This window comes from Lissotriton vulgaris, chromosome 3_1 (genome assembly GCF_964263255.1).
Source record: "Lissotriton vulgaris chromosome 3_1, aLisVul1.2, whole genome shotgun sequence".
Lineage (NCBI taxonomy): Eukaryota > Metazoa > Chordata > Amphibia > Caudata > Salamandridae > Lissotriton > Lissotriton vulgaris.
This window is the reverse complement of record NC_141689.1, coordinates 552,075,645-552,090,222: the sequence shown is the minus strand read 5'-3', so window position 1 is coordinate 552,090,222 and position 14,578 is coordinate 552,075,645. Positions and strand designations below refer to the sequence as shown.

Below are 14,578 nucleotides of genomic sequence, written 5' to 3'. Positions count from 1 at the left end.
CATCTTCACAGAATATTTTCTACGACTCAAGACGGCTGCCGGGCTTCAACCCAGAAGGTTAGGTTAATCAGGGTTTCATACTTGGTAAAGCCAGTAGATACTAAAGTCAACATGTCCTTCAGCTCATCTCTTAATCCATTATACACAGCCATGGCCGCAGCTTCATTAGTCCAGATTGTTTTGGCTCTTAATTACTGAAAATGTATACTTAAGGAAACTGAATCTCTCTTTTGTTGTTGGAGATTCAAATTTTTCCATATAAGCATTCTGCACAGTTCGCCAGCAATTAAATACTTTAAGAAATTGTTCCACAAAGGCCAAAACAAAATGAAAAGCAAAAGACTATTTCCATTAATTAGAGGTGTTGGCCACGTGAATGCGTCCTAATTTAAATATGAAAGGATAAATGATACTCGTCACTGGAAAATGCTTGGTGTCCGTTTAAGAAGTGAAATTTGCATTGAGCCATGAAAGGTTTGATGTATTGCTGATCTCCAGAATAAATTTCCGGTTGGGATAACCTGTGGCTCCTTTGGGAAATCCAGTTCTGCTTATACCAAAGCCACCATTCTCCAGATGGGTCATGGAGTCCTCGGATGCTAGGGAGGTACTTGGAATGGAGGGATTTAAGTTTTCCTGATTTGTACTAAGCTCCATAATCTATATTAGCAGAAATGTATGTGCTTGCCAAGCAACTTCCAAACCTTTCCGAATAAGGGTGAGTGATTGTAACATGATGCGGAAAGGATTAGCCTAGGAATCCATTGGGCCTCACAAAGTGTCATGGCACTGTTGGGACTCATGTGGAAGAAGGAAATTCAGATGCTAGTCCACCACTCTACAAAGCAAGAACAGTAAGCAGAGGAATAGGATGTCCAACCTACTGTCCATAAGCGGGGATTGGGAACAATAGGAAACAGGCATTGGCATAGCCAATAGGTCTCGCTTTTGGGACCTTATAAGTATTTAGTTATGCAGCACAATATCTTTGGTGCAACAACATCATCTGTTGCATGGCTAAACACCTATAAGGTCCCAAAAGTGAGACCTATTGACTATGCCAATGCTTGTTAAACTTGTGAGCACCGTCTAAGCATTGGTTTCACCCCATTAGTACTAGTATAACACCTAAATATACCAACAAGCATCAGAAAGGTGGATAGGTAACCTTTGCAAATTCGTTTTTGTTAAACTCTACAGATTTTGCTACAGCTGATGAATTACATGGCTTTATCAGGCTGACCCTTTAATATGCGAGAAACACAGCTGCTTTAAAATGGCATAATTCCAGTGCCCCTTGACCTATGCAGAGGAAATGCATTTCTCTTGGTTTTACGGTTTAAACTACATGACATTGGATAAAGCATTCAAGAGAAGCGCAGCTCAAATAGAAAAAGGGAAGTGTACGCTCATTAGTCGATGGCAGATGAGGTCCAACTTCAAGCAGCAGTGGCTTTGCCGCCTAGATGCAAACTGCAGGGGATTGATTTAAAAAGAACCTGTCCTGAGACATCCACCCCTTCTACGCCAATTACCACATTCAAAGTTTACCAGCCGCAAAGATAGACGAGGGACTGTGGGAGATGCCAGCGATATTCCAAGACCCACAGAACAGGCTCCGGCTCATTTTCCAAAACATGCTTTTTTTAAGTGCGGAAAAACGTCCTACCTAGGGCCATGACATCAGTTACAGACGGTTCACAAAAACATCGGAGCGCCTCCAAAAACAAGGCTATTTTTGGATGCCTCGTGTTACCCCAAAAAGGTGAAATAGCTACTGGTGATAAGCAGGAAACCATTAAAACTAGAATGAGTGTCTTTCAAGTTACATCAAAGGCAGCAAACGGTGGTACTGCTGTAAAGTTATAATTATTTTTTCCACCCTAGGAGTGAAGGCAAAATTCGAGAGCCCGATAGTGACGCGTCTCAGCACCTGCTTTTAAGAACTGATGAGCACTGGCAGGACTCAGCCCGCTTAAATCTCTGAAACTAACAATAGCGTTTATAGTTAAAATGCTAAAAGGTGGTCTGTGGCGAGTGTTTTATAAACATACAATATTAACTTCTGACAATAAGTGCAGAAGTCTGGGAGGGCTGCTTGCTCGGCGGGTTTAATGGTGTGGGTTCAGCTGGTCAGGAGTGACAGATTGCACTGGGCCTGCTTGTCAGGAGTTTTTCAGAGGCTTGATTATCCCAAAATGTGAACAATCCAAAGCTGCGCGTGTATTCATAAATAATACATAGAATGGCGTCTTTGCATCACCTTTCTCATTCCACTGGTGTTTTTTTAATCTTGGTGACCCACTTTGCCAAAGGATAGTAAAGCATTAAACTGGTAGAGAGCCGTAAGTGAGGCCTCCATTTTAATATGTGAACCACAGAAATACATTTAAGGCTTCTCATCTCCTACAGCGCACTCACATTTGCATTACAAACCCGACTGATCGGAAGGTGCATTCGACCATCCGAACACATTCCAACGCCCTTCTGCACAGAAAACGATCCAAAGACAATTTTCCACTTTACAAATTGAGCCTCACAACAAGCGAGCAATATTGAAAAAATGGATGCCCGCCCTCCTCCCATGTTGTTAGCACATTATATTGGACTAAATTCACCAATTAGCTGAACTAATAGCAAATAATAGCAAAGCACCTTATTTCTTCGCCAGCAGATATAGTTTAACGCGAGCTCTGTCAAAAATGTACCTCACGTTTCCATGAATCACTTTGAACGTCCGAATGAGTTGTTTTGTTGCACAGTGATCAGCTACAAGGCCGACTCCTTGGTACAGGCCTCCACACACTGCCAATGGCCGCCAGGTTAGGTTTACACTCACTACCGCGGGACAACGCCCTATCAGCGCGCAGGACACCGCATACAAACTCTACATGCCGACCGAGTACACAACGTTTCATTATTTAACCTGTTAGATTACAGCACGCAGTTTACCATAGCTTAAAATGTATAAACCAGGGTACAAGTCTTAAAACCAGCACCTCCTCTCCCCTACCTCCTCCACCGCCCAGCACAGGAATGACGGCACAAACGAAACAAAAAAAAAAAACGGGGCGGAAACAGGATACTGAATCCCGCCCCTCCAGGGCTCCCTGACCTGCCTCATGGTTGCCAAGGCAATATTTCTAAAAATATTGTCGTGCTACCGTAAGGCAGGTCATGGAGTCCTCGAGAGGCGGGATCCAGAGCAGACAAATCTGCTAAACAAGAGCTTTTTCCAATGGCAGGCCTCCGTTTCCAGAGGCCTGCCAATGGAAAAAGGGGCGTGGCTTCACGCCATACTGAAATCCCCTGCTCACAATATCTCTTTGCCTGCAGCAGGGCATGCCCTGCAATGCAGGCTTCGACCTAAAAAGCACACTGTAATGGATGATTCACCTCGGAAGGTGTTTTGGATAACACGGGTTGACAATCTCTATCGGAGAGGTCTGTAAAGGAATCGTGCACACCACTGGTACAGTGAATCGGACTGATTTTTTGTAAGAGAAAGCTAATACCAAACACAGAAAGTACCCAGCTACCTTCCCCAAACTCAGGCACACCCGAAGAGTAGATCTTCAGATGATTTAAAAAAGGATAAATAAAAGGGAAATGCAGGAGAAAAATGTAGAACAAAACAAAGGTGCAGAGAAATGTCGTAAACTGTGATGTAACTAAGTAAGCGAGAACCATACAACTAAGCAAGTAGCAAGGCAACTTGCTACTGACATCCAGCTGCTCAAGTTACCCAGGATGTGATTCTACGGCAATCTGATTAGCTGACTTTTTCTAACTGAGCTGGAAGACCTGGGCTCCTATCCCATTCCCTGTTTCCTATGAACTGGTCTCCACACTCTCCATGCTTGTAGCATTCTCATTCAGCTCTTTTCCCAAATCGCCTTAGGGTAAGTGAAAGTCACCTGCTTTGTACCCAGATCATGACATTGATACGCGCTTTATACTGGAGAGCCATTTTTATTTGCGTAAACCTTTTGATCCCATAGACAAATTTGCACATAATTACAAAATCTACTTAAACTGTCAGCTGAGTTTCAGCATGCCAAGTTTTGTAATGATCAATCAGCAGGAAAGAAAGTTAATGGGGGTGAAGTGTGAAAAGGCATGTGGTTTAGTGGTTTCCCATTTTAACTTAGGAACAAATTAACGTTTGCAGATATCTACTACATAAACAGCTAAACAAATTAACATCAAACTATTTTTTTTCCTGTCATTTTGAAACTCACAATTCTGCTCCTTCTCATAAGATATTGGGATAAAACAGTCAGAAGGAGCCAAAAGTGATCGACCAGAGGGAAGTGCTCTTGGGTATCCAGACATGTGGAAAAACAAAGCACTCCAAAGAAAAAAAGTGTTTTTAACCATGCACTGCTTGGGAATGACGGTAGGGTCTGGCAACACTGACCAATCCCCTCTTTGCAGGCAGCTAAACTCCCACCATGAGGTTGAACGTGGGCCCTCATCCATCCCCAGACTGTGCATGGTTTGAGTGCCAAGGTGGGTTGGGCGCAGGATCTGGTGCCCAAACTCTCGCAAGCGTACATAACTGAAAATAAGGGGTGCAATTTTAAGTAAGGCAGAGCTACTGACTTTGCCAAAGAGCCAGAATACCAAAATAAGCAGGGCTACTGGCTTTATGAAGGGGCCAGAACATCATTATATATAAAGCATATGTATTGTTTATGACAGAAAATAGCCAATAATTTAATGTACATTAATTCATACAGTTGCATGTTTAATAAAATTGATTGTTGCTAAAAACAATTGCAATAAAGCTTTATTTGAAAAAAATAAATTACATGTCTAAGTCTTTATTAACCCTTTCCATGCGGCCGCGATTCCCCTGGTGTGCTGTAAACAGCACGAACAGGGGCGGGCCGTGACGAACCCCAGCCGTCATCAGCACACGAGCACCGTAGTGCATGACGGCTGGGGTTCGTCATCAGCATGGAAGGGGTTAAACAGTTTTCAGGGTACAAAATGTAGCCATAGAACCAACATCACAAGGGGGCTCTGCACTCCAGTTAAACAGCATAAACGTCAGCTAGGAGTGTTTTAAAAAAAATATGGTAACCTCTCCTCGGGTCATGGATTTAATGACCAGGAGAACATTTTTTTTATAAGTTGCTGGGGGAGGGGTGAGGGGCAAAGGTTACTGCACTCCATGGAGCCCACCCTAGAACATATAAAAAAGGATTTGTGTTAACCTTTGACAAAAAAAAAAAAAAAGGATTTGTGTTGCCCCTCCCTATTCTAAGGGCACCACCAGGCTCAAACATATAAATAAAACAGACCTCGCAGGACTTTATGGGGTGTTCCTTCACAGAGCAAGACCTGTTATTGCGAACATCAGGTGTAGGTATACTTCCTTTTGTAGTAAGGTATCTTTCTTTCCCCCTGCTTTACCCCAGGAGGGCTTGATACTTATTTTTCCTTTGCCTTAGCAGGAGGGCTACGATTTTTTTCAAACCCCAGCCTTTCTTTAAGATGGGGGTCTCAAGGGTGAGTTAGGGTACCTTTATTTCCCCCAACTTGGCAGAGGGCAAGTAAAGTAAGTTGTCTGACCACTTTGCCAAAGTGCAGGAGTGGCGTCTAGTTCCTCTGCTTTCCCCAAGGACAAGAAAGTTATGTTTATCCAGCCTTGCCTTTCCCAGTCTTGCCCAAGCTTGGAGTGGTTGGGGTAAATGTTTTGTTCCATTTACATCTCTCTCCACCTTACCCAGGGACTGGGATTTCTCCCTTCACTTTGGCAAAGAGTGGGTGTTATTTTTTTTTCTAAACACTTGTCACGCCCAAGGGAAGGGCTGGTGTGTAGCCTCTTCTATGCCTTGCCATATGGTGGAGGATATATGCATCCCTTGCCATGGACAACTGTGGTGGAATTATATTTCTTAGGCCATCTTGGTCATGGGCCTAGTCTTTTCGCATCTAAACCCAATGACAAGGGTGGTGCATATCCCTCCCAAGAGCGGATGGGGGTATATTTTTAGCCTCTAGCTCACCCAGGAGTGGAGGTAGTTTTTTCTAGACGCTTATCTTATCCAAGGGTCAGGTGGTGAGTACCCTACATACACGCTCTTGGCCAAGAGAGGGTGGGAATATATTCATCACTTCAGCCTCTCCAAATGGTGGAAAATGTGGTATTTCTTACACAATGCGTTGCCCAAGTGCAGATTCGTAGCATGGTTACTACCACCCTTGCATTGCCAAAGGGGGAGAGATTTGCGGTATTTTCTAACCCACTCTACTCCTTCTCCTTTCTTCTACTCTTCTCCTCCTTGTCAAAGAGCAGTGGGTTTAAAAAGAAAAGATTCATTTTGGTGGGGCTTTGGAGAAAGTGGATAGATGCACTGCCTTTGACAGGGCCGGACTGGGAACCCAAACCGGCCCTGACAAAGCGCTCAGCCTGCCCTCCACCCCCAGCCCCGGGGGTTGGGGGTGCGGCCGAGCTCTTTGCCAGGGCCTATTTACGGCCGATTTTGTTACAGGGCCGATTTTGCAGCTATGCTGCAAAAACGGCCCTGTAACAAAAACGGCCCCGGGGGTCCAAAACCGGCCCCCCCACCAAATGAAGGAACTTGGATGGGGTGGCACAGTAGTAACCCTTGGCCAAGGTAGGAATGCAGGTTAGATCCTGTTGGTGACCTCCACCATGTTTATTATGATGGGCCACAGGCTGATGGTACAACACTTGGCAGAGGGGTTGTTTAAAGATAGTGTCAATCTTCCTGGAGAGGTGATTCCAGACTTTATATTTCCTCCCTTATAAATCTGTGAAAATGTCTGTTTAGGGGTTCCACCTGGCTCATTTATCTGCAATATTATTTTCAAGATTTACACAGGCGTTTATGAAATGTAGGGCATTGTTTGATGCAGATGACACCCATCTCATCAAGAAAGATGAGAAGGCTTTGAAGTTGAGAGACTGTCTTTAAGCCTTCTAACAATTGATGAGGCAAAATGTCATGGGGGTGAAACATGGAGGGCAGGTGGACAAAGTAACATGGTTCATTACTGACAAAGAAGGGTGTGGGTAAAAAAGAAAAGTGCTATCACACGACCAGTGGTTTCTGAATCATACCTCTTATTTTTTGCTGTGACAGAGGTGGAGCAACACAGACAATGGAAGGAGGGATGGTGTACAACGTGGACAAGGAAAGGTGCGAGGGAGAGAGGGCGTTGGGGGAAAGTCAACACAGACAATGAACAGAAGGTGGGAGGGATGCTGAGCGGCCACTACAGACAATGAACGGAAGGAAGGAGGTAAGATGGGTGGGAACAAGCCAACATGGTAACGAACAAGAGTGAGAGTGGGTGGGCAGGTAGGGGCAAGCCAACATGGACAACAAATGGAAGAAGGGATGAATTACGGGTGGGAGCAAGCCAATGCGGTCAATGAACAGAAGGAAGGAGGGTGGGGACAGGCCAACATTAACAACAGAAGTAGGGAGGGAAGATGGGGGAAGCCAACTCGGACTATGGAGCGAGGGCGGACAGAAGTGAGCAGGCAGATAATGGAGGGGGACAAGCATATAAAGAGGAAATAATCCTATGTCACATGACCATAAAGAAGCAAGCAAATGAGAGTAACACTGGAGCAATGAATCTGTAAGCAATGAGCAGTGTTCAAGCCCACTGACCAAAAACAAAAGGTCTCGAAGAGACAGCACCTGTGCTGTCCAAGTGAGACTAGGTGAATGCTGAAACTCATCTTTAAATTAGTCTATTTAATACCAAATTAGCAGACAACTAACACACTTGAATTACCTTCAACTCCAGGTTGTTTAAGCACTGAGAAAGGCTCCATAACAGTAGGCGGAGTGGAGTTAAATGTGCCTTCTGCCTGGGCCTGCTGCCAAGGTTTAATGTCGGGTTTAGGCCCTGTTGGATTCCTCATCCTTTCAAATGCCTGTGCTAAAGGGAGGACAAAAAACGCAGAATCGTTTAGCTACAAAATTCTTTATTGGATAGATCCTTATATTTTAGAGTTCACTCTATTTATCAGTCTAGCATACAGAGATCAAATTGGATATATGTACGCTAAACAATTTGTAAAAGTCCTTATATAAGTTAAATTGGGAGTACACTAAAATATATACTGCTGAAATGCACGTTTCCTTTTTCACCACCAAAATGTATTCTATTTATTATTAATCATATTGAATTCATCTGCTAATTAGAATTGATTTTTGCCCTGTACACTATTCCTAATCTTAGGTGCATTTGTAACTTGATCAACTCGCTGCTGCCTCAACATGTATAACTCGACTTTCTTTTGGGATCCTTTCGCTTTAACTTGCACAATAATTCATTTTATTTCAGGAGCTGTATAGTAGAATACATTTTGATGCGAAACACTTATTCATATAATAATATTCCAAAGCATTTCTGGTATTAAACTGAGAGAACTGTATATCGTGTATTCAATCCCTGGAGGATCACACTTGGGTAAATTGGTTTAGCTTTCCTTTTGTTTCCAGCACAGATGTACGCTGTATATCAAAAACTGATCGTGGTCGAGGGAAGTCTGAAAATGAAGTAGGCTTGGTTCACCATACATACCTTATAACCGTATTTGACCAAGTAATATTTGACATTTGTTCATTTTCAAGATATAAGATTTCTCCAGAAGAAAATGGAAAAACAATCATGTTTTTTCTTAGCCTAATACATGCTTAAGTTCTTCAACATCTTCTGCAACATGAATAACAGTGGCTGTGCAATTCCCAGGCACACCACAAAGATATCAAGCTTCACTTCTACTGCAAGTCCTCCAGGAAGGAACGCAGTTTTCCATTCTAAACTAGCACATCATTGATATCGGTTATCCGAACCTCAATCCACTTGGACATGCCTTTGCGATTGCAGGAGGAATGTAGTAAACCTACTCCTTCTGCTACCGCTCTGTAGTCATCAGGTCAGTCAGTGCTGTATTGAATGTTCTGCAGCACTACTGGGAGACGCCTTAACTGGAGGACACTCACATATTATGACCTGGCCTAATGAAGCCTAACTGAAAGTGTCCACGTTGACTATATTGCTTAACAGCAACCCTGTTTTCAGAACGTCATCATTGCGCTTATTTTATTTTATTTATTTTATTTTGCGATTTCTAAAGCGCCTGGTGACCCGTAGGCATCCCCGCGCTATTCACCTGAAAGGGTCCAGAGGGGTGTTGAAGGGAGTGCCTTATTTGGGGAAAAGGAGGGTTTTAAGTTTCCTGCGGAAAACCATGAGGGAGGGTTCCAGGCGTAGACTGAGAGGGAGTGAGTTCCACGCTGTGGAGGCTTTGACCGAAAAGCGGCGACCACCGGTACGAGCCTTCCTGAATTTGGGCACCGTAGCAAGATGTTCGGCGTCGGAGCGAAGGGGTCTTGCGGCTTTATATGGGGTGACCATATTTTTAAGCGCGGCAGGGCCAGCTCCATTGATGAGCTTGTGGGTGGTACATAGGGCCTTGAACTCTACTCTCTGGCGGACAGGGAGCCAGTGTAGGGCTTTAAGGGCAGGCTTAGCCGATACTCTAGGGGGGAGGTTCATAATGAGCCTGGCCGCCGCATTCTGGGTGCGTTGGAGTTTGGCCAAGGTGTAATCAGGGGCCCCCAGATAGATGGCATTGCTGTAATCGAGCCGGGCCAAGACAAGACCCTGGACAAGTAGTTTCCTGGATGGGAGGGGAAGAAGAGGCAGGATCTTGCGTACGGACCGCAGAAGACCAAAGCAGGTGCCTGCTGTCTTCGATGCCTGCGTTTTCATGGTAAGGTCAGGTTCCAACCAAACTCCTAGTGTTTTGATTTCATTTCTAGGAGAGGGGATTTCGCCGAAGGTGTCGGGCCAGGATGTAGGAGGAAAGGTCGTCCATTTATTGCCCAGGAGCATGATCTCGGTCTTTGCGCCGTTCAGCTTCAAGGCCGAGTCACACATCCAAGTATGGATGTCCTGAAGGCAGTGACGCAAGCTGTCAGGATGATTATCCAGGTGGGACAAGGATACGACAAGTTGGGTGTCGTCGGCGTAGTTAACTATTTTTATCCCGTAGGGGGCCACTACATCCTCCAGGGGGGCCATATAGACATTAAACAGGGTGGGGCTGAGCGACGACCCTTGGGGAACTCCATTCTTCAGAGTAAGAGGTTCTGACCGGGCGTTGCCATCCCACACCTGAAAGGATCGATGGGAAAGAAAGGATTCGATCCAAGCTCGCGCCGTACCCACAATTCCTGCCTTGGCCAGGCGGTGTAGTAGGACACGGTGATCCACCGTATCAAAGGCGGCGCTAAGGTCCAGGAGGATCACTGCCACTGATCCCCCTGAGTCTAGGATACACCTTGCCTCCTCGATGACAGAGAGGAGTGCGGTGTCCGTGCCATGGCCAGGTCGAAATCCAGTTTGGGATTGGCGCAGGATGTTGTTTGTCTCGAGAAATTGGGATAGTTGCGAGTTGACTAGTTTTTCAGCCATCTTACTGATACAGGGGAGCAGTGAGATTGGTCTGTAATTGGACATATCGTCCAGGTTCAGATGGGGCTTTTTCAGCAGAGCCTTCACAACTGCGTTCTTCCAGTTGGGGGGTACCGTTCCACCAGCGAGGGAAGAGTTGATAAGGTCCCTGATGATAGGGGCTATGGTGGAGGACACTTCTTTGAGAAATCTGGCCGGGGCTGGGTCAAGGGGGGAACCGCTTTTCATTTTCTCTAGCGTGGACGTCACCTCTGTGAGGGAAACTGCTCTAAAGGTCTCCAGCTGTGGGCTATTATTATCGTCCGCTGTGGCCAGGGTGGGAGGGGGGCTGACGGTAGGAAGGGAGCCCAGTATCCGCAGGATTTTGGACTCGAAGTAATTGGCCAGATCCTTGCTTCTGTCTGGGGGGGGGGGGGAGTGAGGGGAGGGTGCTGTTGGGATGTTTAAAAGTTCTTTGACTATCTGATAGGATTCTTTGGCTGAGTTGGTCGCGGTTTTTATTCTATTGTCGTAGAACGTAGATTTAGCTAGTTTCAAGGCGGTTTTATATTGTCTTACCGCGTTGTGATATAAGTCCTTGTTGCTGTGTAGCCAGTCTTTCCTCCATGCTCTCTCCGCCTTTTTGCACACCTTACGGAGCGCTCTAAGTTCGGAGTTATACCAGGGGGCATGGCCCTTGGTCTTATTTTTCACCTCCCGATTTTTGATGGGGATAAGGCTGTCGAGGGAGGAGGAAATCCAGTCTCTGAACTGTGTGTCGGCCATGGTGGGGTCGGCTGCAAGACTGGGGATGGTAGCGTCAAGCGCCAAGGCCCAGTTGTCCGTCGAAAGTCTGGCCCAGGATCTGTCCTTAGTAAAAGTTGGGGGGTTGTGAGGTTTCTTAAAAGCCCCTGGGAGATGGGTCGAGACCAAGAAGTGGTCCGTCCACGGGAGGGGGAGGGAATTGGTGAACTGGAGGGAAGGGATGTTCGAGAATACAGGGTCGAGCAGATGTCCTTTCGCATGCGTGGCTCCTGAGTTAGTCAGGGAGAAGCCAAGGGCGCCAAGTTCACTGATTAAGTCAGACGACCCTGTGTCTGTTGGATCATCGAAATGGATGTTGAGGTCGCCTGTAATTAGGAAGTTGGATGTTAAGTGGGCCAAGGATGAGACAGATTCTAACAAGGCGGCGGAAAAGGGGCCAAAATGCCCAGGGGGTCTGTAGACAAGAAGGCCTGACAGGGAGTAGGTCGGCGAGAGCGTCAGCGTGAACAGACAACTCTCCGACTCCTTGCTCTGGAGCTCAGTAGATCGGCAGGTGAAGTAGTCTCGGTAGATGATGGCTATACCACCACCTCGGCCTAGAGGGCGGGGTTGGGACATAATGAGGAAGCCCGGGGGAAGGGCCGCAACTATGTCAGAGTTAGAATGACCGGTGATCCAGGTTTCGGTAAGGAAGAGTATATCCAGATCGTGATCGACGATTAAGTGGTTTATAAGGAGGGCGTGCTTGGGAAGCGATCTACAGTTGAGTGTCGCTAATTTGAGGCCGGGGAGTGGTGTGGTCATCCTGGGAAGGAGTAGGTTTCCAGGTTTGCAGATGTTACAGCTAGTGAAGGGGACGTTTGGGTCATGTAAGGCATGACAGGTGGTGTTTTTCGAAGGTCTGAGGCTAAGGAGATCTCGCCGAGAGTAAGGTCTCCTGATGGCGATAGATTCCGGCATGGGGGCTGGCCGTGGGCCCGGTCGTGCGCGGACGGGCGCAGACGGGCTTGCCGTAGGCGCTCCCGCTGCGCTCGTCCGCTGCACGTCCTGTGATTGCACATCCTTATGGGTAAGAAAGGGGGCGAGTGGGCGTGGCCTCAAGGTGGGCGTGGCCTCAATTCCTCGCCGACAATGGCGGTGAAATGTTTGTTTTTAGCTTGTTCGGTGCAGCGAAGGGGTCGCTGTTCAGGCGTCTCTCGAGCCCGCTGCAGGAGGTGCCAGCCGGGTGAGTGCCCTGTTAAAAGTACACGTTATTCAGGAGTGACACAGGAAAAATACAGTTTTTTTAAAAATCGGACGTCTCCCGGCTTCCGCCTCAGGAGATTTGCAGGTTCTGATAAGTTAGCGCTGATGACAGCGCTTTTAAACTGTGGCGGGTGGGCGTGGCCTCAAGGTGGGCGTGGCCTCAATTCCTCGCCGACAATGGCGGTGAAATGTTTGTTTTTAGCTTGTTCGGTGCAGCGAAGGGGTCGCTGTTCAGGCGTCTCTCGAGCCCGCTGCAGGAGGTGCCAGCCGCGTGAGTGCCCTGTTAAAAGTACACGTTATTCAGGAGTGACACAGGAAAAATACAGTTTTTTAAAAAAATTCGGACGTCTCCCGGCTTCCGCCTCAGGAGATTTGCAGGTGCTTAAAAAAAACTATTATCTACACAAGGACTGTCAGCAGTGAGGTAAAAACAAAAGTGGCACATTAATGCAATACACACGAAAGCAAAAGAGGCAAATACATTACCACCATTTGAGACCAATCATGTAGGGATGATTAACAGGGAGTTACGTACCTCTTCTGTCCCCTAACCCCACCAACTCTTTCGCGTGCCTAAAACTGCATGCAAGAAACATAAGCACACCCAGCTTTCATTAACTGTGATACACATACAAAGAAATTCAACCACATCTCTCCCCACCTTAAAGCTCTGAACTGGCTTCCTCTTGAGGCCAGAATCCAACTTAAGATGGCCTGCATTACTCACAAGGCTCTATACTCCAATTCCCCAGCATTCCTCGCCCGGAAACTCATGATATCTGGAGGGGCCAGAAACTCCAGGTCTGCCAGAGACCCTTTGCTCCAACCAGCTCGCCTCTGAGAAAAGAAAACCTACAATAGGGCCTTCCCCGGGGCCGCTCCAAGAATATGGAACTCTCTCCCGCCCACCATCAGAAGACTCATCTTTGGCACGCTTCAAAAAGGAGACAAAAATGTTCCTCATGGGAAAATTCCTCACCTAACGATTGCATTACAATGTCCTCTATGACCTTGTTTCTCCCACCATTATGGCATTATCCTTGACTTTTTCCATACGATACCTTCCCAGCCCTTCTGAGCATCCCACCCGGGAGCTGAGACTACTTACTTTCTTGTATAATGATTCTACCTGTTTTTATCCCAAATGTATCGGGAATTTTATACTGCTTGTTTTTCCGGCACAATGTACCTACCCCTTTGTATCCCATTGATATCCTCCTCTCCTATGTCCCTTGTATACATCGTTCAATCCTGTAAAGCACTCTGATACCCTCACGGGTCTGGTTCTCGCTCTATAAAACTTTAAAATAAATAAATAAATAAACACAAGCAAAGTGAAACTTAGCAAAGCACACACTGATGCACGTTCTCGGTCACCAACCTTCACCTCCATAGCTCAGCACGAATCCCAACCAATAAATGCACACATCCAACTACACATCCACAAGCATCACTGCTACACTGCTTAGGAACATGCAACAGCACGACTATTTAGAACTATCATTTCACTAACCTATTCAACTCTAAGCCCAGCCTAGCACACCACCACCTGCTCAACCTTCAGTCACTCTGTCCCTAGTCTGCAGCGGTAGGTGCAATGGTGTGATATGGGCCTGTAAGTCTAATGCATAATGAGGACAAAGATCCTATCAAAAGTAAGTTTGCAATCAGCAGACATTCGCTCAAATACATCTGCCTTGCAAAAGTTAGTCCTGCAAGTCATGTCAGTAATCACTCACAAACGGTACCTAAAAAAATAAATCATAAAGAATGGAATATATTTTGAAAATAAGCATACTCACTACACTGCAACCTTGATTGCAGACAACTACTATTGTATAGTCAATGGGAACCCCTATCTACATATGTCCACACAGGACATTCATAACTGTGTAAGGACATTTAACCAATTTTACTATGTTTTGCTTTATATGCCTAAGAGGAACACCTTATTATTGAACATTTACTCATCATGGCCCAGGGCCTGAAATGTTGCTATTACTCTGTAATTGCCTATTAGTTTATATGCATCTAAGCTTATTATGACATCATATAGTAAGTGTTCTACTGGCGGGGGAGCGTCGCCCCACTGTTTTGTAAGCAGGTCAAAAAG

General features: G+C 46.1%; 1 protein-coding gene across 5 annotated transcripts in view; it reads right to left on the bottom strand.

The window, feature by feature from the left end:
* The window catches only part of ZFYVE16 (zinc finger FYVE-type containing 16), a 743,498-nt gene that overhangs the window by 421,974 nt on the left and 306,946 nt on the right, over nucleotides 1-14,578 (bottom strand). Inside the window, exon 5 of one of the 5 annotated variants that reach the window (XM_086960831.1) lies at nucleotides 7,783-7,929. The exons of the other annotated variants lie outside the window; for them this stretch is intronic. Within the exon in view, the coding sequence (XP_086816957.1) occupies nucleotides 7,783-7,929 (147 nt within the window). The remainder of the gene's footprint in view (nucleotides 1-7,782; nucleotides 7,930-14,578) is intronic. 5 annotated transcript variants of the gene reach the window in all.